This window comes from Misgurnus anguillicaudatus, unplaced genomic scaffold (genome assembly GCF_027580225.2).
Source record: "Misgurnus anguillicaudatus unplaced genomic scaffold, ASM2758022v2 HiC_scaffold_34, whole genome shotgun sequence".
NCBI classification, from domain to species: Eukaryota; Metazoa; Chordata; class Actinopteri; order Cypriniformes; family Cobitidae; genus Misgurnus; species Misgurnus anguillicaudatus.
Window position 1 is genome coordinate 874,133 of NW_027395284.1, and position 22,848 is coordinate 896,980.

Below are 22,848 nucleotides of genomic sequence, written 5' to 3' on the forward strand. Positions count from 1 at the left end.
TACCTTTTTGAAAGGGTACTGTCCCAGTGACAACTTTTGTACCTTTATTTCTGAGAGTGTACATGTCTGTGAAATCCAGTCTTATAACCTAATATTGAGATTGACAGCATCAAAAAATTATTTAAATAATTTATTTTACATTGATTAAATGACCTTGCTCATCAATATTAAAGATATCAAGATTGTTTTCAATGAAGGTTCTTTACATTGTATTGGATGATTTAATGTAGAAAACAGTAATTCACAAAAGAAAGACTTCAGCTGGGTTTTTGCACAGGCAGCGTCACATTTTCTTGATCATTATTTTGTCTATGCTGTAAAAAATTATTTGGCAGTGAAATCAAATGCAACAGGCTTTGAAAGAGATCATACTGCAAGTACACAAACATTTGCTTGCTATAAATTCCTCTAATAAAGGAGTCCAGGTTATATGATAATTTGTTTTATGACAAAATGTTTTCTCAATTACCGTAAAAAACCCTTTAAACACACAGTCAAAAACAGCTATAAGAAAGGTATTACAATTATTTTAGATTTTGGATCATTTACAACTCTGTAAATGTACAAAAGAAAAGTGTTTATTAATGTTTTGACTTGACAGGGCACCACCAACAGAAATTCATTGAGTTCATTGAAAGTATCTGTTATCTATTATAAGAGACATAAACAAAAATGGTATGATATTAATAACAGCTTATAAAGCCAAGTTACATGTAACAGTGTGATAAACCAGTATGAATTAACAAATGTATTAAAGCACAAACAAATGGACACAATTAAATGTATCGGATAATAATTTATAAAAACTCTGTAGTTTTAAGAACTATACAGCAAGACTTGAAATATGAATGAATAAATATAACAAATATAATGTAATGGTTCTGCAAACCACCAATGTATAGTTAAACATAAAACAGAGTAGAAATAAGGTTAAATGAATAAGAGTAAAAAAAAATTCTCACTTGGCCCCTACACAGTAACAGAAAATGGTTAAAAATGGTCCCTATAGCTGTCACTGGGACAGTACCTTTTTAAAAAAGTGCACCTTTACACCTAAGGAGCTTAACCCTTTAAGCGTCACCCCAACCTATTGAGTTAAGTCTACACTCTTGGAGCTTTCCAACGATATATAGTTTGTAGTGATAGATTAAAATTTACATCAACAATATTAATGCAAACTTAGGTGTCCCATATTCGGGACGGCGACGCTTAACAGTTTAAATTACCTCAAAGGTGCATATTGGTACCAGATGTATTTAAATTGTTCATATTAGGACCTTTATAAAGCCTGGGAACGTTTGGCCATTTCTTCTGATACCGTATGTTTCAAATTCTGTTCATTAAAATTCTTTGACAACATTTTGTATTTTCCAATTTTGACCGGTGCAGTTTTGGATAACAAGATGGTAGAGTGAATCCTCTCCTTGTGCAACCTCAAGACATCGGCTTGTATTTTTATTCCTTATTTCTTGGCCCTAAAATACAAAAGATAGATAGATTTTAGGGATTAGCTTAAACCAGGACTAAGCCTTAGTTTAATTAGGAAATATAACAAACATACCTGGCTAAAAACATTACTTGTGTGCATTTTGAGGTAAAACAAAGGGCACTGATGTATTTTAAGATAAGTCAGTGCAAGTTGTTTTCAGTTTGGACAGCTCTTACAATTATTTTAGTCTAGGACTAGTCTAATCCCTGTCCGGGAAACCGCCTCTCTGTGTTTTAGTCAGATGGATGAGTGAAGTCATGTTCAGTAAAACTGCAGCCTCACCAGTCAATGAGATGAGTTACAACCAGTGTTGGGGAAAGTTACTTTTAAAAGTAATGCATTACAATATTAAGTTACTCCCAAAAAAAGTAACTAATTGCATTACTTAGTAACTTTTCATGGAAAGTAATGCTTACGTTACTTTTAGTTACTTTTGCGTTACTTTTTCTTGGCTAAAGCTTGATCTCTTTCAGGCCTTGCAGGTGTTTTTATGACTGAAAAGTTCTGCATTCAGAAATTGCATATTTCATCACAAGAATGTTTAGCTCTGGATGCCATCTCAGTTTCTGACTCAAACTGTTTCCACACAGGCACAGAGAGTGCATACGTTTAGTTTAATTCAGTACATATTTTTTAATCAAATTAATTAAACTAAAAAAGTAACTTGAGTTACTTTTTTGAAAAAGTAACTCAAATATTAATGTGTACATTTAAAAAGTAATGCGTTACTTTACTCGTTACTTCAGAAAGTAATATTATTACGTAACTCAAGTTACTTGTAATGCGTTACCCCCAACACTGGTTACAACAACCTCAACTTGAGCAGAATAGACAACTTTATATGTCACGTTTATGGCAAGCCGTTTTGACTTTTATTCATTGAGTTCTTGATATCAACAATTAAATTTTCACTAGTTAAAATTTTAATTCTTAATATCAGGAATTCAATTTCTACTAGTAACAATATTGGTATCAATAATTAAATTTCCACAAGTAAAAACTCAAATTGTTGATATCAACAATAAATTTTTTATTATTAAATGTCACCATAACCCACCATTCAAATTACATTTTTGATATCAAATATTATATTTCTGATATCACCATTAAAAATTCTTATATCAGAAATACAACTCTTACTAGTAAAACTCTTTATTTTTGAATAATTATATTGTTACTAGTAAAAATGTGAATCAACAATAATATCAACAATTGAATTTGAATGGCAGCCTATGGTGACCTTTCACTAGTGAAAATACAATTACAGATATCAAGAATTATCATCGTTACTAGTGGAAATGTAATTCTTGATATCAACAATTCAATTTTTGATATCAATAACTGAATTGTTGATATCAAGAATTTATTGTTGATATAAAGGATTAACATTAGTGGAAATGTAATTCTTGATATGAAAAATTGAATTGTTGATATCAAGAATTATCATTGTTACTAGTGGAAATGTGATTATTGATATCAACAACAGCCATTAGTAGAAATATAATTTCTGATATCAAGAATTAAAATGTTAACTTGATATTGATGATATCAAGAACTCTATGAATAAAAGTTAAAACGGCTTGCCATAATAATACAATTACATTAATCAAGAATTATTATTGTTACTAGTGTAAATGTAATCCTTATATCAACAATTCAATTCTTGATATCAAGTACTGAATTGTTGATATCCAGAACTTAATTGTTGATAGTGGAAATGTAATTTCTGATATTAAGAATTAAAAATTTAACTAGTGAAAATTGAATTGTTGATATCAAGAACTCAACGAATAAAAGTCAAAACGGCTTGCCATAACACGTTCATATAACCACAAAAAAATATGTTTCTCAACTTTTTGTGTAAAGCGCATGTGCAAGTTTTTTGCTGCTATTTAATATGCTTATCTGTAAATGATTTTGTTTTTATGGAAAATAAAGCATCACACAACATATTCAATACTTAGTGTTTCAGGGTGCTAAAACCTTTGTTTATCTTATAATCTACTTAATCTGACAGCGGTATTAAAGCAAACCATCACAACATTAAGTAGGCTTGTTTGAGATAATAAAATTCTGCGCATAATCAATCACCGGTGATCGCTGCGAGATGCATGCCGGGTAGAAAAGTGTCCGAGGTACGTCCGACTTGCTCTGATGTCACGCTGACGTGTCCCAAAAAACCCTCGCGATGGAGAGGCGGGCTTTCAACACATAACTTAAGTAAGAGTTCATAACCTCACTACAATAAAATAAAAACAGGTACATCTAAAAAAATATAAAAGGTAAATTTTTGGTCACTTATTTCAGAAAGTGAAACCCATATGTTATATTCATTATCCATACCCATAGAGTGAAATATTTCAAGCCTTTATTTCTTCGTCATTGTATCACACCCTAATCAGGTTTTTACATCAGAACACCTACAGTACAAAGGTTTACTACGTTGTTATTGATTCTATTGAAAGTCTAACAGAAGTGAAGTTTGGCGCACAAAAGCAGTTTGTTTATATTGTTGTTGCTGAGGTTTTTAAGACAATGTGGAAACATACCCTCCAGCGGATTTCTGTGGAAGTGGGCGGACCTAGCATGCAAGCGGTAATCTGATTGGCTAGTGCTCACCTTGAAATTTCAAATGTCTAAAAACATACAAGACTGTTTGGAAAGATGGGACACCGCCTATGTAATGTTGTTGTTTTTTTAATAGACTTCATTTATAGAAATGGTTTTGTTTTTGTGTTAAGCTTCCGCCTTACTGTTTTGTTAATGCATGAGTCATTAAATTGAGAGTGTGGTTCATTTAGGTTGAACATTTTTGAGTGTCAATGTTGGACCTGCAATGTGTTAGTGAAGAAGGACCTTGGCTTGTATGTTATGTTGTTTTTGTTTAATGAAGGTACTGTTTGAAATATTCTCTTTAAAGGTGACATCCAAAGACATTTACTGTATAAAGTTCACATAATTTACTGCTAAATTTAAGTTGAGATAACATTACACTTCATGCATCCCAACTTTACTGAGTCAAAGCAATAATATGACATGGCTTAGTCTAGTTATGTCAACAATCATTTTTACAGTGTAGGAAAAACATGGTGTGAGGTTTGTGAATGATGTTAATTGGAAAAAAGTTTGGCTTTTGCCTAATCGTTTCTTTGTCACAAACAAGATTAAAGAGGTGACCTTTAAACTTATCCATAGAATATACCCTGTCAAATGTTTTCTTGTCAGATATAAGAGGAATATAGATGTCAATTGTAGCTTTTGCGATTCTTCTAAAGAGACAGCCATTCATTTGTTTTGGTATTGTAATGTAGTTGCAGTTTTCTGGCAACATATACTTGACTTCATTGTTAAAAATATTGACAAAAATGTTGCTTTACTTTGGAAAAATGTATTATTAGGTCTATTTGTAAATCAGAAGGACAAACAAATTCACACATACATGATTAATTTTATCATCTTAATGGCAAAATTCCATATACATAAATGTAAATTTTCTGGGCGAAAACCATGCTTTAAAGTATTTAAAGAAGAAATTGTGCACTATGTTGATCTAATATTACCCTCAAAAAAACAGAAAGCCTGTCAGATTCTTAAGGCATGTAATTATTTTCATATTTTTATATAATATTTTGTTTCCCCCCCTAGCAACAATGTCTTTATTTTAATTTTAAATTATTTAATTTTATGGTTTTTTTTTGTTCATTTTCATATAATTTATATTTGAATACATTGATGTAATATTTTTATTACTGTGAAGTGATTAATAAAAAAAAAAAAAAAAAAAAAAAAAACATGGTGTGCATTTTGAGACAACCCAATGGCACTGACATATTTTAAGATCCGTCAATGCAAGTTATTTTGACAGTTCGAACATGTGTCTTAGTCTTGGACTAGCCTTAAGCCTTGTCTGTAAAACTGGGGATAAGATTGATAAATAAACAAATATAAAAAATCACCGTACCTGGGAAAAGCTCCACTCTATATGAAGTCCTTCCTCTTTGGCTTGTTTACAGTCAAGTAATGTTGGCTTGTTTCCAGAGCCAGAATCCAGTATACACCGGTTAGAATTGTAAATGTGAGATTTGATGCCTCCAACATAAATTTCCCCATTAAGTCTGTAGTGACAAAGCTGTAAGAGACAATAAAATGAATGCTTCACTCACTCTTAATGCACTTATTGAATAATGATTCAGCTTAAATGTACATGTACATAGCATGAGATTCTTAGAAAAGCTATTAAACCATATTATGATGTGATCCAGTCTGTGAAAACCCAGCTAAAGTCATTTAATTCTACATAACTCATCCTAATGTAAAAACAAATAGAATTTTTTTTTATTTTCTTTGAAAACATAACCTTGATATCTTTAAAACAGAATTGAACCCTAGACATTTTAGCCTGTTATCACAAGTAATTTGTGTCCATTTTGCATTTTACATGAGAAAAAAATTAATTTGCACGATTTTGATGATTAGATTGATAATTTTCATAACGGTCTTTGATGGACTCAATTAACCAGCATGCACTGCGCGAAACTGAGTCATTAGCTCCACCCACTAACCACTGATCGATGCAGTCTTCAGGTTTGTTCGACTTCATGAGCGGCCGCATGAACCGACAGCCGGATGACGTCAAGGTTCCACAAGAGCGATTTAAAAGCAAGCTCCTCCGTATGATTGCGCGAATCGCTCTCGCGGTACTTTGACATCATCCGGCTGTCGATTCTTGTGGCGCCGCATGAAGTTGAACAAGCCTAATAACTTCGTTTACTGGTCAACCTGCTCTCAAACCAACTCAAGTCAACTTGAAGTTAGCCGACAGACAAACCCAACCAACGAGTATCTCCATTTTACCGTCTCTGAAGGGGAAATCACCAAAACCCTTGATAAAAGATGACTAGAACCTGTGCAGTATGTGGATGTAAGGACAACAAATTCAGGCCACTGGGAGTTTTTATTGTTTACATCAACCCAACCCTCAACTGACACAGTGCTAACAGATTACTCGAAAAATGTAATATTGCACGACTACATATTCTGAACGTTATCTACTGTCAATCATCTCGCCTCAAGACCCGCACCCATTTAGAACGCTCAGAATATGTAGTCGTGCATTTTTCTTCCGGTGATTTGACGGGTCGTTACTGTAGCAGTTAACTCTTTCAACGCCAGCGTTTTTCATGATTTCACCAAAGTTTAATGCCTTCCAGAAAATGTTCTTCTTTGAATATATAAACATACAATATACCAAATGAAAGAACAGACCCTCTGCTTTCAAACAAAAAAAAACGTTTCTTCCTACTTTCAGTGGTTCTTTTGTAATCAGCTTTTGAATATGGGTAGGTTTCTGCAAAAACACCACATTTTGAGCAAAAAGCAGAGATAATTCCATTTTTGTGATGGACTTTTCATAGAGATCCCATTCAGAGCGATCTTTAAAACAGACACGGACATGCAGCAGCTTGCCATAGGGCAATACTTCCGGGTTTAAAAAGTTGCGGAAGTGCGCCACCTGGTGGATGATAGCAGTATTACGGAAAGACGGAAAATCTCGTCATTGGCTGGGAAGCGTTTTCTCTTAATTGACGAGATATCTCGTCAATGGCGGGGAAAGAGTTAAAAGCTTTAATTTTTTATATGGAGTTAGTACATTTGATGGCAGCACAATCAACTACATGTGCTGAAATATATTTTTGGAGCATAATGTTGTTTTAGGGTGGACTTCTGCTTTAATATTGACCGAGTAAGGTTATGTCAAAGATTGAAATCGATGTGAAATCAATCAGTGAAATTAAACTTTAATGCCCCTTAATCTCTTATTTAGATGATGAGACTTTAGCTTGGATTTCACATAAAGGGTGACATATTAAACGACTGTTTCATTATAATCCTTCATACGTTACCTGAGTTCTATGATAATGACAACCATAAATAATTGGTACACTTCCAGGTACAGGTCCTTGATCAATGCAGAGGTCTTCTTTTATGTCATTCTTTAACTGTTATGTGATTTAGAGATTGAAAAAGGGGAAGTTAAGATATTAATAAAAACGAATGAACTAACATGCTATAACATGATATTTATCTAGACCAGTGCTTCTCAATTATTTTCTGTCACGCCCCCCCCCCCCCTAGGAAGAAGTAAAACATTTTGCGCCCCCCCCCCCCCAACTCTCTGCCGCGACTGTACATAGTATAATTTATCTATAAAATTACACATCTGCAAAACATTGTATCCTTATTAAGATTGAGAAACACAAAAAGAAAACACAAAAAAAGAAATATTGATCAACTTACAACAAAAAATAACTTTATTAACATTGTTTTTTAGTCTGTAACAGAAAAGACTTAAAACGCATAAATTTGCCTGAAATAAAAAAAAAATCAATCCTTATTTAAAGTATAACATTTTTGACCATTTGATACTGAAAAATTAAATTAAATTTAATCAAACATTAATAATAACAAACTCAAGCGGCTTATCAGCGTGATTGGGGTGTAATGTCTTTAAGTGACGGTGCAAAAAATCACTTCCTGAAAAAGTATTTTCCTCTGGGTCTCCCGCGCCCCCCCTGGTGTCGCTTCGAGCCCCCCCTGGGGGTCCCGCCCCACTATTTGAGAAGCACTGATCTAGACTATATGCACCCTGAAATAACATCAAAATATTGAAGATGGCATTCTATCTTCATTCAGGTTTTTCTAGGCAGTGATCACCCACCCTATTTCTGGAAATCTGCCCTCCTGCCAACCATGCTTCACCACCCATACCTGCCTCTAATTTTTGGGATGCCATAAAAAGCTTGAATAGCAGGTTCAGGTGTGTTTGACTGGGGTTGGAAATTAACAAAATTTCCAGAAACAGGGTTGGTGATCACTGTTCTAGCGCTAGACGACTTAGTCAAACCTCAGCTCCTCTGTCCTTGTTTGAGCTATTTAAAACCAACACCACTCCCTCTTGCAAAGGAGAACAACAACTAGGGCGTCGTTCGCAACTCTACCACAAATAAATGGTTATCCATTTGGATATCTCTGATCAATTCTTTATTCATTTCAGTGTACTGTAATTCTCCTTGTACCATCACTACCTTCTCATAATCTTCTTTTCTATTCAACATTGGCTCTCTCTCTTCCACCTGCTTTGCATAAATTGGGGTGGATAACTATTACTTGTAGTAATAAACATACCTCATTGTTTATCATTTCACCAATTTAATTTTTTGTATTTATTTCTTAGTTTTATTTAGAGTACACATGTGTAAAAAAACTTTCAACTTATGTTCAAAACAAGATCAACAACACTTCAAACACCTGACAACTATTCTCACCACTTTTCTTACAGAGACTGAGGTCTCCAAAACTCTTCCTTATACCCAGGCCCACCACCTGTCCTCTTGAACCAACCCCCTCTTCTGCTAAAAGCTGTAGCTCTGCTGCAACTCACACACATTGTAAACACATCCATTACTACAGGAAGCATCCCCACCTTATTCAAGCAGGCTTGGGAAACCCCGATTTTCAAACCAACCCTATACACTTCAGCATTTAACAACTGTAGACCAGACTCACTCTTACCATTACTTCAATCTGCTAATCTTTTACAAAACTACATATTGGATAGTCAGCATTCACTGGGATTGTACTTTAGTGTTGCAGTTAGTTTAACTCATATCTCACAGACAGATCATTCAAAGTATAATCGAGAGGAGTGGCATCCAGGTCACAACAGCTGAACACTGGGGTTCCCCAGGGTTCGGTTCTTGGTCCCCTTCTCTTCTCTATAACATACACAACTTTTCTACTTCCAAACAATAAGGCACATTTCTTCTCATACTGTTGCAATGCACTGTACATATCTTCACTCCACTTGCTGTAGCAGCCTGCTTCAAATTTAAGTCTTTAACACTGGCTTTTAGGTCTTTAAAGAGCCCCTATTTTCTTTTTATTATTTTACTTGTTTGTAAATGTGTGATAGTAAATGTGAACTAGATAGGTACATTTCCTGAAGAAAATGTGAAGTGGTGCTTGCCGTGGCAAATTTCGGGAGACAAAATCTTCTAAGAATGATTATACTCCCAGTTACCAGTCAAATGATCCAAACCCCGTGTCTCTACGATGTTCTGATGCGGAGATATAAGGCTTTGTTTATTCAGTTGCTAGGGTACTGTATTTGGTTGCTAGGGAAAAATTTGACATCCAATAGTGATTACCATCCGAGTCACGAGTAAAACGATCCAACCCACATGTCTCTATGAGGTTCTGATGCTGAGATATAAGGCTTTGTTTATTCGGTTGCTAGGGTACTCTATTTGGTTGCTAGGGAAAATTTGACATCCAATAGTGATTACACTCCGAGTCACGAGTCAAACGGTCCAACCCCCGTGTCTCTATGGTGTTCTGATGCGGAGATATAAGGCTTTGTTTATTCGGTTGCTAGGGTACTGTATTTGGTTGCTAGGGAGAAAATTGGCATCCACTAGTGATTACAGTCTGATTCACGAGTCAAACGGTCCAACCCCCGTGTTTCTACGATTTTCTGATCCAGAGATATAACGATTTGTTTATTCCGTTGCTAGGGTGCTCATATTTGGTTGCTAGGGGCGTGGCTTCATACCTCTTGGCATCCACTAGTGATTACCCTCAGAGTCTGGAGTAAAACAGTCCAACCCCCGTGTCTCTACGATTTTCTGATGCGGAGATATAACGATTTGTTTATTCGGTTGCTAGGGAAGTGTATTTGGTTGCTAGGGAAAAATTTGACATCCAATAGTGATTACCATCCGAGTCACGAGTCAAACGATCCAACCCCCGTGTCTCTATGAGGTTCTGATGCTGAGATATAAGGCTTTGTTTATTCGGTTGCTAGGGTACTGTATTTGGTTGCTAGGGAGAAAATTGGCATCCACTAGTGATTACACTCCGATTCACGAGTCAAACGGTCCAACCCCCGTGTTTCTACGATTTTCTGATCCAGAGATATAACGATTTGTTTATTCCGTTGCTAGGGTGCTCATATTTGGTTGCTAGGGGCGTGGCTTCATACCTCTTGGCATCCACTAGTGATTACCCTCAGAGTCTGGAGTAAAACAGTCCAACCCCCGTGTCTCTACGATTTTCTGATGCGGAGATATAACGATTTGTTTATTCGGTTGCTAGGGAAGTGTATTTGGTTGCTAGGGAAAAATTTGACATCCAATAGTGATTACACTTTGAGTCACGAGTCAAACGGTCCAACCCCCGTGTTTCTACGATGTTCTGATGCGGAGATATAAGGCTTTGTTTATTCGGTTGCTAGGGTACTGTATTTGGTTGCTAGGGAGAAAATTGGCATCCACTAGTGATTACACTCCGATTCACGAGTCAAACGGTCCAACCCCGTGTTTCTACGATTTTCTGATCCAGAGATATAACGATTTGTTTATTCCGTTGCTAGGGTGCTCATATTTGGTTGCTAGGGGCGTGGCTTAATACCTCTTGGCATCCACTAGTGATTACCCTCAGAGTCTGGAGTAAAACAGTCCAACCCCCGTGTCTCTACGATTTTCTGATGCGGAGATATAACAATTTGTTTATTCGGTTGCTAGGCGTGTTCCCTGCCCCATTATAAGTCAATGGGAAATTTCGGGTGCCTCTTACACCCCAGGGGTACAACTTACACCCCATTGTGATGCATGTTCTTACAGAGCCTACCACCCTCTTCAAATGTTGAAACCCACATGTTTCTACAAAATCCTCGAGCGGAGCTATGACCCATCAAAGTTGGGCCCAATGTTAAGTCAATGGGAATTTTCGGGTGGTTTTTCGCCCCCCTTTCGGAAATCCTGCACCCGATCCCTTATAAAAGTCATAGCAGACGTGTCCTCAATAAGCCGGTCATTTTGAGCCCTGTTTCATTGGTCTACGACAAACCGTGTGGGACGAGTTACGCGCCGAAAAAGTGTCCAGATATAAGAATAAATAAAGATATAATAAGTATGAGCAATAGTAATAGTGATGCCTTGCATAAATGCAAGCACCACTAATAATCTGCAAAGTTACAAATCACAAGTCTACGACAACGCGAATTATGGTCTCCAACTAAAATCTATTTTCTTAGACTACAATGAACGCAAGGATTGTAGGCACCAGTTTACTTCCGCAGCGAGTTGACGTGGACTTGATGCACATTATCATAATTCTTTCCGCTTCTGACTCACAGCCTGTAAGCAGCCTGTGTTTTCATATTTAAAAAAAATACTAGTGACTATTCAAACACGAGTTTTGAGCAGTGCAGAGTAACGCTTTTTGTTTGTCATTTCTATAATCACCAACACAGAATGTGGTTGTAGGTTTTAGTATTCTTACCTTACCAATCGCTTATGTTCTGCTCAAGCCACGCTGGCAAAGTTGATTCATCAGTCAAAGAGGAGCAACAATAATGTATGATATGTGAAAAATATTTTTTTTGAACCTTAAACCGTGTGACAACATTGCATTACACCAAATACACAAACTGCAGTTCTTTTTAGAAATGTAATAGGGGCTCTTTAACCTCAACTTACTCCTACAGTCAAACATCCCCTCTCGCCATTTATGCTTGGAAGCAAATTGCCTGGTTGTTATAGCACAAAAAGGGACCAAATCACTTAAAAAATGTTTACCCATCTTGTTCCTCTCTAGTGGAATTAGCTTTCAGCCTCCACCCAGAGTCCATCACAACCTTCAAGAAACTTTTCAGAATTCAATGTTCTTCCATGTTGTTTATCTTTCCTAACTTCAGCTCTAGCCTGGTACACTTACTGTTAGCTCACTGACAAAATGTTAAATTGGATTAAAGGGACACTTCACCCATTTGCATTAAGCTTTGTATTGTTAGAACCCCAGTCATGTTTTTAATGGTCGTTCATCATTTCCTCAGTTTCCGCTGAGACAGGAGAAATACAGATTTCAGTGTTGCACTTCCTTCTTTCAATGATGTAAAAATCATCATTTTGCATCATTGAAAGCAGGAAGTCCAATATTTTTGTTGAGGGGGTGAGACTACAAACACCCCTTTTCTCTGTCAAATAGGCACCAAATTTTAAATGTACGTTACATTTCGACTAAAAATATGACGCAGTTTCAATAAAGATTAATGTTTCTACGGGTGAAATGCTCCTTTAAAGTGTCTGCGTTAAATGCAAATGTAAGTTTGATGCTTACCGCACCATAACCCACTACGTCCTCCCAGGTGTCCAGCTGTGGATAAACATTTTCCAGGTACCATTTAAAGGGTTTACATTTGAGTTTCTCTCGTAACTTTTTTCTCTCTGTCACATCTCCGATGTCAATCCCATGATCCTAGAGACAAGAAAATAATTAATTTCTCAATCCAGGTTTAGGGTGGACTTATCTTTGCTTAAATAAATGCTGCTTTGCCTCTGTCTTTTACTAACCTTCAATGGTAGATTCCAGGCAATATTCACATTTGATTTATATTCATCCATCCATATTTCAGCCACCCTCAGGGCATTTCGAATCATGTGCGGTCTGAGATCTCGTGAATAAGGCTTATGTGCTCTTTCTAAGTGCGCTATCTTGGAACACGGCACAACTTCAATACTCCCACCACAAAGCCAGACCTGATATAATATCAAAGGTATTTAATATCAAATATTGAACCAATTGTGACCCGGTCTATAAAATCTAGGCTAATGTCTATCTAAATATGAATCAAATTTTGATTTCAATCATTGATTTCATTTTAATTTCAATATGACATGACCTTACTCAGTCAATATTAAAGATGCACTGTCAGAAATAAAAATGGTCCCAAGCTGTCACTGAGGATGTACCAAGGTTTCCCGCAGCACTCTTCAGTTTGGGTGGCCCGCCTAAGCTGGGAAACCCTACCGCCTTAACTACGTCACTGTCTGGAGTTGATAAAACATCTCGGAGAATAACGTGGACACGCTTCACACCGCAAGCGTGCATGCACGCCACATGGCCGAAATGAGATAAAGACGTGGTCTGTCATGTCTGGAGGATAGCCAGTTGATAAAACAAGTGTCCGTGAGAACTGGACTTATGTTTTGGGTTTATTTAAGCCTGTTATTGTTTTAGTCTATAGTTTAGCAACCTGATAGCTAGGTTTCACGTGCCTGTTGATTAGATACAATTGTTGAGTGCTCTGCTCATGTTATTTATGTGCATTTTTTACATGCTACAGTAGTTACACTCCTTTAAGATAGTGTAATTAATATTGGGAAATCTATCATTGTTCACAAGACGTTCTACAACATCTGCTTTAGTTTGTGTTTATTAACCCTTTAGTTTCACTTTATCACGCTGCTATTCCCGTTAGAGGTAAAAACATGTAATTCATTAATAATCTAGTATGTGTTCATTTTCTGTCATAGTTTTTTCAAAATTAAGTTTTATTTGAGTGTTTTAAATTAAAATATTTTAATTTTCATCATAACGCGTACATCCCGCCCCTTTGATTGCCACACCCCTGCCCAACCCTACTACCTTAACTCTTTCCACCGCCATTGACGAGTTATCTCGTCAATCTACAATACCGCTATTATCCACCAGGTGGCTGGATATAGCAACTTATAAAACCAGGAAGTATTGCCCTAGGGCAAACAGCTGTATGTCCGTCTATGTTTCAAAGATCGCTCTGCATCTGATCTCTATCAAAAGTCCTTCACAAAAATTGAATTATCTCAGCTTTTTGCTCAAAATTTGGTGTTTTTGATGAAACCTACACATATTTGAGAGGTGATAAAAACAGAACACATGAAGGTAGGATGAAACTGATTTTTTTGTTTGAAAGCAGAGGGTCTGTTCTTTTAATTCATTAACAATATAATATATTGTATGTTTATATATTTAAAAAGGAGCATTTGGCATTAAACTTTTGTAGAAATCATGAAAAATGCTGGCGGCGAAAGAGTTAACTAACAAATGTTCTGTGGGAAACCGTTTCAGATGTACCATTTAAACGGTTCTAATAAAGACCATTAAGGTCGAGATATGTATACATTTGGTACCAATTAGATGTACTCATATGCATTCTTTAGATGCAAAGGTTTAGTTTATGAAAGGTTACAGCCCCAGAGAAGGCTTCTCTTTTTTTGAGGATTTTTTCACCAAATGTTTTTACATTGTGTAGGACAGAGGTGTAAAGTACTCGAGTAAATGTACTTCGTTACTGTACTTAAGTATTTTTTGGGCTACTTTGTACTTGTACTGAGTATCAAAAATATAAGCAACTTTTACTCTCTACTCAATTACATTTTTGATTGGGTATTTGTACTCTTTACTCCACTACATTTGAAATGACACTTAACGTTACTCGCTACATTGTTTATTCGCCAAATAAAAACGAAACGAAAGTGTCAGAGAGTGATGATACGGACAACCGGCACATCCGGGAACTTGACTGTAAATTTCGTCACCGCCCCTTTTCGGGGGATAAAAAAGCAGCGCGTCCATTGGCTTCCATTCAAAATAGCGGAACAAAGCAACGTTTTTACACAGCCGGCAGGCGTAAATAACTTATGAAATCACTCAGATTAAACATGTTGAGTATTTATCTGTCCATCCTGCCTGCCATAGAGCGCGAAAGGTACATTAACACATTTAATTTGGTCAATATAAAGCTTACACAAATTTGATGCTGGGAGAATGAAAGAGACATGTTTTTATAATGACCAAATTAAATATGTTAATTTATCTTTCGCGCTCTATGGCCGGCAGGGTGGACAGATAATTACTCAACATTTTTAATCTGAGTGATTTCAAAAGTTATTTACGCCTGCCGGCTGTGTACGAAGGTTGCTTTGTTCCGCTATTTTGAATGGAAGCCAATGGAACGTCTAGTGCGATTTCCGCCAAAAGTGGGCGTGAACCTGTTCAGAGACATTCTATGACGTTGCGCCGGTTGTGCGTATGGATAGAATCTGTGGTCGCGAGGTTAGACGGACACACACAACTGAGGGACTTCATTGGCGCTATGCAGGGCAATCGTATGAAATCAAAGTACTGCGAGAGCGAATCAAATGCATATGGAGAAGTCTGGTCTCGCGGTATTTTGATGTCAAACACTGAATGGCTTGCGTTGAGCCACCGTAGCGGGACATCTGCGTGCTGCGTATGTCATAAACTGTAGAGAAAAGTTAGCGTCTTATCTGAGAGAAGAGATAAAGCGCAAACATATGGATGCATATCACATTTGCTTCTGTCAAGGGACCCTTTGTTAAACATGTGATGCTACAATCAAACAAAAGTGAAGCGCGATTGGGTCATCCCGCAACTCAAAGGCAAGCACAATGTTTTATATACTCTGATGCTACTTTATCAGCTAACCTAAGCTGGTAAGTTACATAACTTGATATAACTTACTATATAAGCCAAAATAAACCAGCGATGTCCTGTACTGATTGCTCAAGTAACTTAAGTACATTATAAGATTGATAACAAGTGTACAATTTCACTGTTCTCAAATTTAACCAAGTATGCTGTAATGTATTTACTGCAAAGAGGGATGCATGACTAAATGTGCACTTAATGTGAGATAGTGGTGTTACGCACTACATGTGTTTTCAATTAATCTTTCGAATGAACAACTTCCTGTTTTTAATATGCATTATCATATTTCTGTTAGTGTAATTTTAGTTTACTGGAATTTTTTAAATATTAAAATTATATCTTTTTATATCTTTAGGCCTATAAGAATATTTGGTAACACTTTACAATAAGGTTCATTAGTTAACAGTAGTTAATGTATTAACTAACTTGAACAAACCATGAGCAATACCTTTGTTACATTGTTTATTCATCTTTGTTAATAGTTAACAAAAATGTAAGCTTTAATTGTTTGTTCATGTTAGATCAGAGTGCATTAACTAATGTTAACAAGATTTTAATGAAGTATAAGTAATTGTTGAAATTAAAATGAACAAAGATTAATAAATGCTAAGTGCAGTTTATTTTTAGTTAATGTTAACTAATGTAGCTAACTAATGTTAACTAATGAACCTTATTGTAAAGTGTTACCATATATTTATATCACAAAGTTAGGCTATATATTTTTCAGCATGGCACATTCAAATACACAATGACACTAGACTAAAATTAAATGGGTTTAAATAAAATGTAATGTTGAATAAAATTAGACTAAAACTAAATCAATTCAGATGACAAAAATATGACTAAAACTAAATTAAATTTTAATCAAAAGACTATGACTATGTTTAATCTGTGTTTGTTCTGCCAGGTCAAAATTTTGAGGTGTTTGATTTCTTTTCTATATTAGGAAATAAAACCTCATAAATAAAATTTCTTAGTTTTCACTGACCTACAATTTCTCTTTGTGTTGATGACTAGTGCATCTTTGAGCCAACATTCAGGACGAGTAAAAATACTTGAGTACTTTTAAATTGGGTTACTTTAATACTTTTACTCAAGTCGTATTTAAATTGGTGACTTGTAACTTGTAGTGGAGTAATTTTTACAGTAAGGAATTTGTACTTTTACTCAAGTATGGCTTTCAGCTACTCTTTACACCTCTGGTGTAGGATGATTTTATGTAGAAAACCACACAAAAACAATAAAAAAATTCACAAACAGAGTGGCATTTCATATATTAACCCTTCACACATATTACTGTTTCAGTTCCACAATGTGAAATATAACTTACACGTATTCCTAGTTCAACATTCTCTCCCCCATAAATCTCCATTCCTTCATCCAAAACACCAATTTCTCCCAAGAATTGACGATCGGCGACAAGGATACCCATTACAGAGGGACTCCTAACAATGCAGAGAAACAAAACTGCAATCTGATGTGGATCCCGATTTTGTTGAATAATAAAAACCTGTGTATATTTAATGATTTTACATGTTTCACCACCTTTAATGTCAATGTAATGTATATCACAGTCATAGGCAGAGTTTGGGGGGTAGGGGGCCCCCAAGCACACTCAATTTTTTAAGGTAAGTGGTCGCAATCAATTTATTTAAGCTACATTTAAACAAAAGTGTTTTTTTTCTAATTGTTTTGTTTAAATGTAGCTTAAATAAATTGATTGCGACCACTTACCTTAAAAAAAATTTTTTCAGTGTATAAAAAATGATATTTTATTTCTCTAATCTTAATATTTTAGGTAGACTGAGTAACTTGTGGCTAAAATAGTTTTAATTCTTTTAAAACATATTTAAAAACTCTCTCGCTAATCTCAAAGTATTGCAGTACGCTTGTTTGCCCCCCAAGCACAAACGCAAAACTCTGCCTATGATCACAGTGTTAACCCGTATTAAACCAGTGGACATGGGGAGACCTTAAAGTCAAAAAGAAGGAGTGTTTATGTCTACATCACTTACTTTCCAGGTTCTGATGGGTCATTAAGTTTATACCATTCTGGCCGGAAGGTTTCATACATGCACCAAAGGGCCCAGTCAAACGCATGAGCCGATGGCAGATACTGAACAACTTCTAGGGTGTCAAATTGTACCTTATCAAACACTGGCGACAACACTATTGTCCTGTCTGCTTTGATTCTTGCAAGGAGCGGTTCTGCCCTATAGAGCAACAAAGTGATCCAATGTAATAGCAATGTTTATTTAAAAAAATAATGGTATATAATACTCCATCGTGTCATGGTATTGCTTACCATTGCTCATGAACCTCAATGTGGGCATCCAAAATGGCTACCACTTGGCCTGTTGCCGCCTCCCAGCCTGAGATTCTCGACTTCGAAAGACCCATCTGCCTTGTGTGTCTCACCTTCTTAAGTAAACCAGGCTTATCTTTATTAATTTGATCAATATATTCATCCAGAGCCAACTGCAGATCAACTGTCAGGAAAAATATAATTAGACTACATACAGTATTGTGCAAAGTCTTAGGTCATCATGCCACCATTAGATTTGTTGTTTTTGAAATGGTATAGTGACCGTAATTATTTCTGAGTCTCTTTATTAGAATACAACCAGAAAAGTATTAAAAACTAAATAAAATTTTAAGTGTCAAGCATTTGTGTCAAGTATTACACTTGAGCAATATCAGAAACCTGCAGGATCTCTTAAACCTAAATGAAATGAAACCCTAATTTCCGATCTAAGGACATCAGTCACCTCAAAAGAGTTCAAGATGTGTTTAGTACCAAGAGAGGTAAATACAAATTTTTACCTGAAGAAAATACTTTGTTCTGAAAACATTTACTGTATTTTCTTTTGTATCTTAATAAAGAGACAAACCTTTTGTCAAAAGCTACCAATAAGCATAAAATAATGTTATGAATTCCATAAAAGACATTTAGGGCTAAGGCAATTTGGTACATATTCATGAATCTGAAATGGTCTACGGTAATACACGTTAATAGGCCGAACACAAATCACATGTTGATGATAGAAAATAGCTATTGAAAATGAGGATTATACGCCTAATAACAAACCATTGGAGCTGTAGTCATCAACCAAGATGATGTCCTTTAGTAGATGAGAAGGCGTTCTGTCAATGATGCTGCAGACAGCCCTCTGTATGATGGACAGAGCCTCATTTAAATAAACCAAAACCACACTGATGGTAGGTAAGTCTTTAGGGTAGATCTTCTTAGCACACCTGCATTTTTGTACATTTGAAATGAGTTAGGATGTCAGTTGCAATATTTAACTTTTAAGGATACAATCTGAAAAAATCCAGGTTGTCTGTGAACCACTAACATCTCACATCTGTTTCTCCTCTTTCTCTTTTACCGACACTAAAGTTTCTAAAGTTTTCTCCAACCCGGCACGTAGACCCAATTCCCACCCATCTCTTACAGGCCATTTTGGATAAACTTGCATTGACACTCACACACATCATCAACACCTCCATATTCCCTGGTACATTTCCATCCACGTTTAAACAGGCCCTGGTCACGCCCCTGCTTAAAAAAGCCACACTCAACCCCTCTTTCACAAACAACTATAGACCTGTCTCACTCCTTCCAACTGTAGACACACCTCTTTTATATAAAAAAAGGTATTGTTTCAGAATTGTGAAAGCTTGTAACTTGGTATAAACATCTTTTGTATTATTGCCTCCTTATGCCAAATCCCTTGATTGATTTCCTATCTTTGTAAGTCGCTTTGGATAAAATGCCAAAATGTCAAAATTCCTAAATGTAAATAAAATCAGACTAAAGTCTCATAATTTAATGAAGAGATCAAAGTTTGATTTCAATTGTCAATTATACATTGATTGCAACCTTTGGCATGATCTTATTTGGTTAATATATTAAGGTTATTTCACAGAATGTTGTTTACATGATTTTATGCAAAAGTTAATATTAAAGACTATGGGCCCTATCTTGCACCCAGCGCAATTGACTTTGTCAGTGACGCATGTATCATTTCGTATTTTGCACTGGCGCACAGCGGGTTTTTCCCTCCACAGACGCACGTTGGCAAACTAGGGAATGAACTTGCGCTCCCTGGGCGGTTCAGCGCAAAAAAGGAGGCGTGCTCCGGCGCAAACCATCTCTTATGCTATTTTGCAGTTTCAAAAAACAATTGCGCTACTAACCAAAAAAAACTAGTCTAAAGTCAGTGGCGCGTTGCGCGTGGTTCATTATGCTATTTTAAGAGCGCATGCTTGACCATAATGTATAGCGTGCACAACGCGCATTGCTTATCTAATCTACACAGATGCAACAGCTATTTTTGCAAATCATAAATTGTTACAATAAAAAATATAAGATAAGGGAAATCATTAAATCATAAATTGTTACAATAAAAAATATTAATACATGAGATAAGGGAAATCATTGTGGTGAGCATTGTGGTGATAGTTTTTATTTATTTTGTGTGGCAGCGTTAAACAATTATCATGCAAATAACGATTAAAATATTTTCATAAGTTTGTTGTGTGGCTGTATTACGTTTATTTTATCTAAATAATAATTAAAATGTTTTCATAAGAAACCTTCATGTATGTGATCTTGATTTGTAAGTGTACTTTGGGTTGGACCTTGCTTGCTTTTCTTGTGTCCGATTTCAAAGCCCCCAAACCCTTTCAGCGGTGAGGGTGGACGCACGGATGTCCTCCTGTGTGCCCGGCGTGCCCGATTTATGCTGGCAAGCTTGGGATCCCCCCGTCTCCTGACATCATTGTAGTGCTTGGCGCAGCTGATGAGACAATTGCGGCTATTTCCTCTCACGTTGTTTAACCGACGCTGATTTGGGCGGGTTTCTCCCATACAAAACAACTTCTCTGTCTTTGACTGCTCTGTGTAGCACAAGAATGTGGGTCTCCTCGGCTGTGAACTGCTCCTGGCGTGCGCATGTCAAATCCGTCATAATAATAGCAACCCGCCATGGAACTTGCGCCCTTGCGTTTAAAGGGAATGTTGGATAGCGTTCTGATTGGTTTATTTGACGTTACGCCCAAACCATACCTATGAATAATGAACCTACTTCAGACCAACCCCTTATTGATTTGCGCCCGGCGCAAGACTTATTTCTCCCGCCGGGAAAATAGCAACAGCGCCCAAGATCCGCCCACAAAGTCACTTGCGCTTTGCGCTTCGGACTTGCGTTTCAGATCGTTAAAATAGGGCCCTAGATGGGTTTGCACTAGATGACTCTTCACACTTTGATAACTAGACTCCATTTTTTAAATAAATAATTATATAAAGTAGTTCACACAATACTTTACATATAACACTCGTAAAAGTTAAAGTTGAATTGACTTAAAAAAGACTTCAATTGGTAACACATAACTTAAATTTTTTACTTAAAGTGCAAAAGCGTACATTTTGTAGGTGTTAGGAATTGTAAAATGACTTCAATTGGTAACACTTAAAATATTTAAGTTTTACCAATTGAATGAAAAAATGAAGATTGTTACACTTAAGGTAGCACAATTTAAGTTGATAAAACTTAAATATTTTAAGTGTTACCAATTGAAGTCATTTTATGTAATTTAAGCAAGTTATTTTGAAGTAGATCCAATTTTCGCTTTTTACTTATTTATATTTAACGCCTTTTAATCCAGGTGCATGCCAGGCAGTGTTACATAAATCTGGGCATTAATAAACAGAAATAAGTTACCTGTGGTCTCGAGTGTCAGGGATTGTTCGGTTTAATGGTAATCTGTTACTCAAGAACACATTGTATCCATAATCCTGAAAGAGCTTTTCTGCTTGTATCTGTTCTTCCTCTGAAAGTTCATTTCCCCACGAACTGAAGAGTTGTGATTGTGGATACAACTTTTTAACTTTCATTATTGTTTTCTGCTCCACATGAGATTTTTTTAATTGTTCATTTTTAACCTCTATAGATTCGACTAAAATAAAAAAACAAATAAGGTTTACAAATGAGAAGTCTTTACATTTTAACAGGAATAATATTTATCAATATTTCTCAAAATCTAGTCATACCAGACTTAAACAAATATCATAAAACAACATTCAACTTTAAGATCACAAATACAATAAAATATTAAGAATGTTTGCAATATAAATTTAGAGGACATTTTAGTAAATGGTAGGCTATGTAATTTAGTCAACATATTGCATACACTGTAAAAAAAACTTTGCTGCCTTAATTTTTTTTGTTAAATCAACTCACATTTACAAGTCATGTCAACAGAGAGGAGTTGTCACAACTTTTTTAAGTTGACTTTTCTCAACTATATTTTATAAGTTATAACAACTCACCTGTAGTTATAACAACTCATCGCTAGTCAAGATAAATAATAGTAAGTTGAAATGACTTGTAAATCCAAATTGATTCAACAAAAAAGTATTTTTTGTAGTGTAGTAGTATACAGTCAGTGAAGTGTCATAAACTCACCTATTTTATAAACTTGATTTTCTATTCTCTTCAGTCTTGTAAGGACTTCCAGATCTTCTGGCCTTTGTATCTTATCATTAGACCCCTCTTGATGTCTAAAAAATGCTAAATACATTAAAGAGTAGACTGTGAGACATAAAACTAAAACACCGACCCTTGCAACAATCCGCATTTTAAATCTGTCCTGATGTTTGTGATTCACTCTTAATGTAAGAGCACCTGTATATAAGGGTGTCTGTCCACAGGTGCAGTTGACTGTTAATATGAATATCTGATATGAGACCTGGGAGTGGTTTACAATAAATTGTATTGTCAAAGTTGACACATTTGAGTTGTATCACAGACTGTGTCTCAAATATGATTTATGGACCCCGCAATTTGTTAAAGTAATCTCAACAAACCAGAATTTAGTTCATTTTACATAAGATATTAAGTTAGCAGTTTGAGTCAACAAAGAACAACTGAGTTAACTGTACATGAAAAATGTAAACAAATGTGATGACAATAAATGTATATAGTGCCATTTTATAAACTCCACCGCCTTTAATCAGGATTTAA

The 22,848-nt window shown here is 35.8% G+C and overlaps 1 protein-coding gene across 1 annotated transcript; it reads right to left on the reverse strand.

The window, feature by feature from the left end:
- Window positions 1–217: 217 nt before the first annotated feature.
- LOC141363389 (probable polypeptide N-acetylgalactosaminyltransferase 8) lies at window positions 218–22,537 on the reverse strand. The gene is made up of 11 exons (XM_073866058.1): window positions 22,291–22,537; window positions 21,547–21,781; window positions 18,909–19,075; window positions 18,126–18,309; window positions 17,836–18,033; window positions 17,151–17,265; window positions 12,901–13,086; window positions 12,668–12,805; window positions 7,393–7,488; window positions 5,451–5,618; window positions 218–1,475 (listed from the first exon to the last, which is right to left on the reverse strand). The coding sequence occupies exons 1-11, from the start codon at window positions 22,460–22,462 to the stop codon at window positions 1,341–1,343; spliced, it is 1,794 nt and encodes a 597-aa protein (XP_073722159.1). The 5' UTR covers window positions 22,463–22,537; the 3' UTR covers window positions 218–1,340.
- Window positions 22,538–22,848: the final 311 nt, after the last annotated feature.

Bases quoted from the DNA above. Each gene is read 5' to 3' on its own strand.
- LOC141363389 (XM_073866058.1), bottom strand. From the start codon at position 22,462: ATGCGGATTGTTGCAAGGGTCGGTGTTTTAGTTTTATGTCTCACAGTC. The intron at 18,034-18,125 runs GTAAGCAATACC...GTTGCTCTATAG, and splicing joins ATTGAGGTTCATGAGCAATG to GGCAGAACCGCTCCTTGCAA. The intron at 1,476-5,450 runs GTACGGTGATTT...TTTGTATTTTAG, and splicing joins TAGAGTGGAGCTTTTCCCAG to GGCCAAGAAATAAGGAATAA.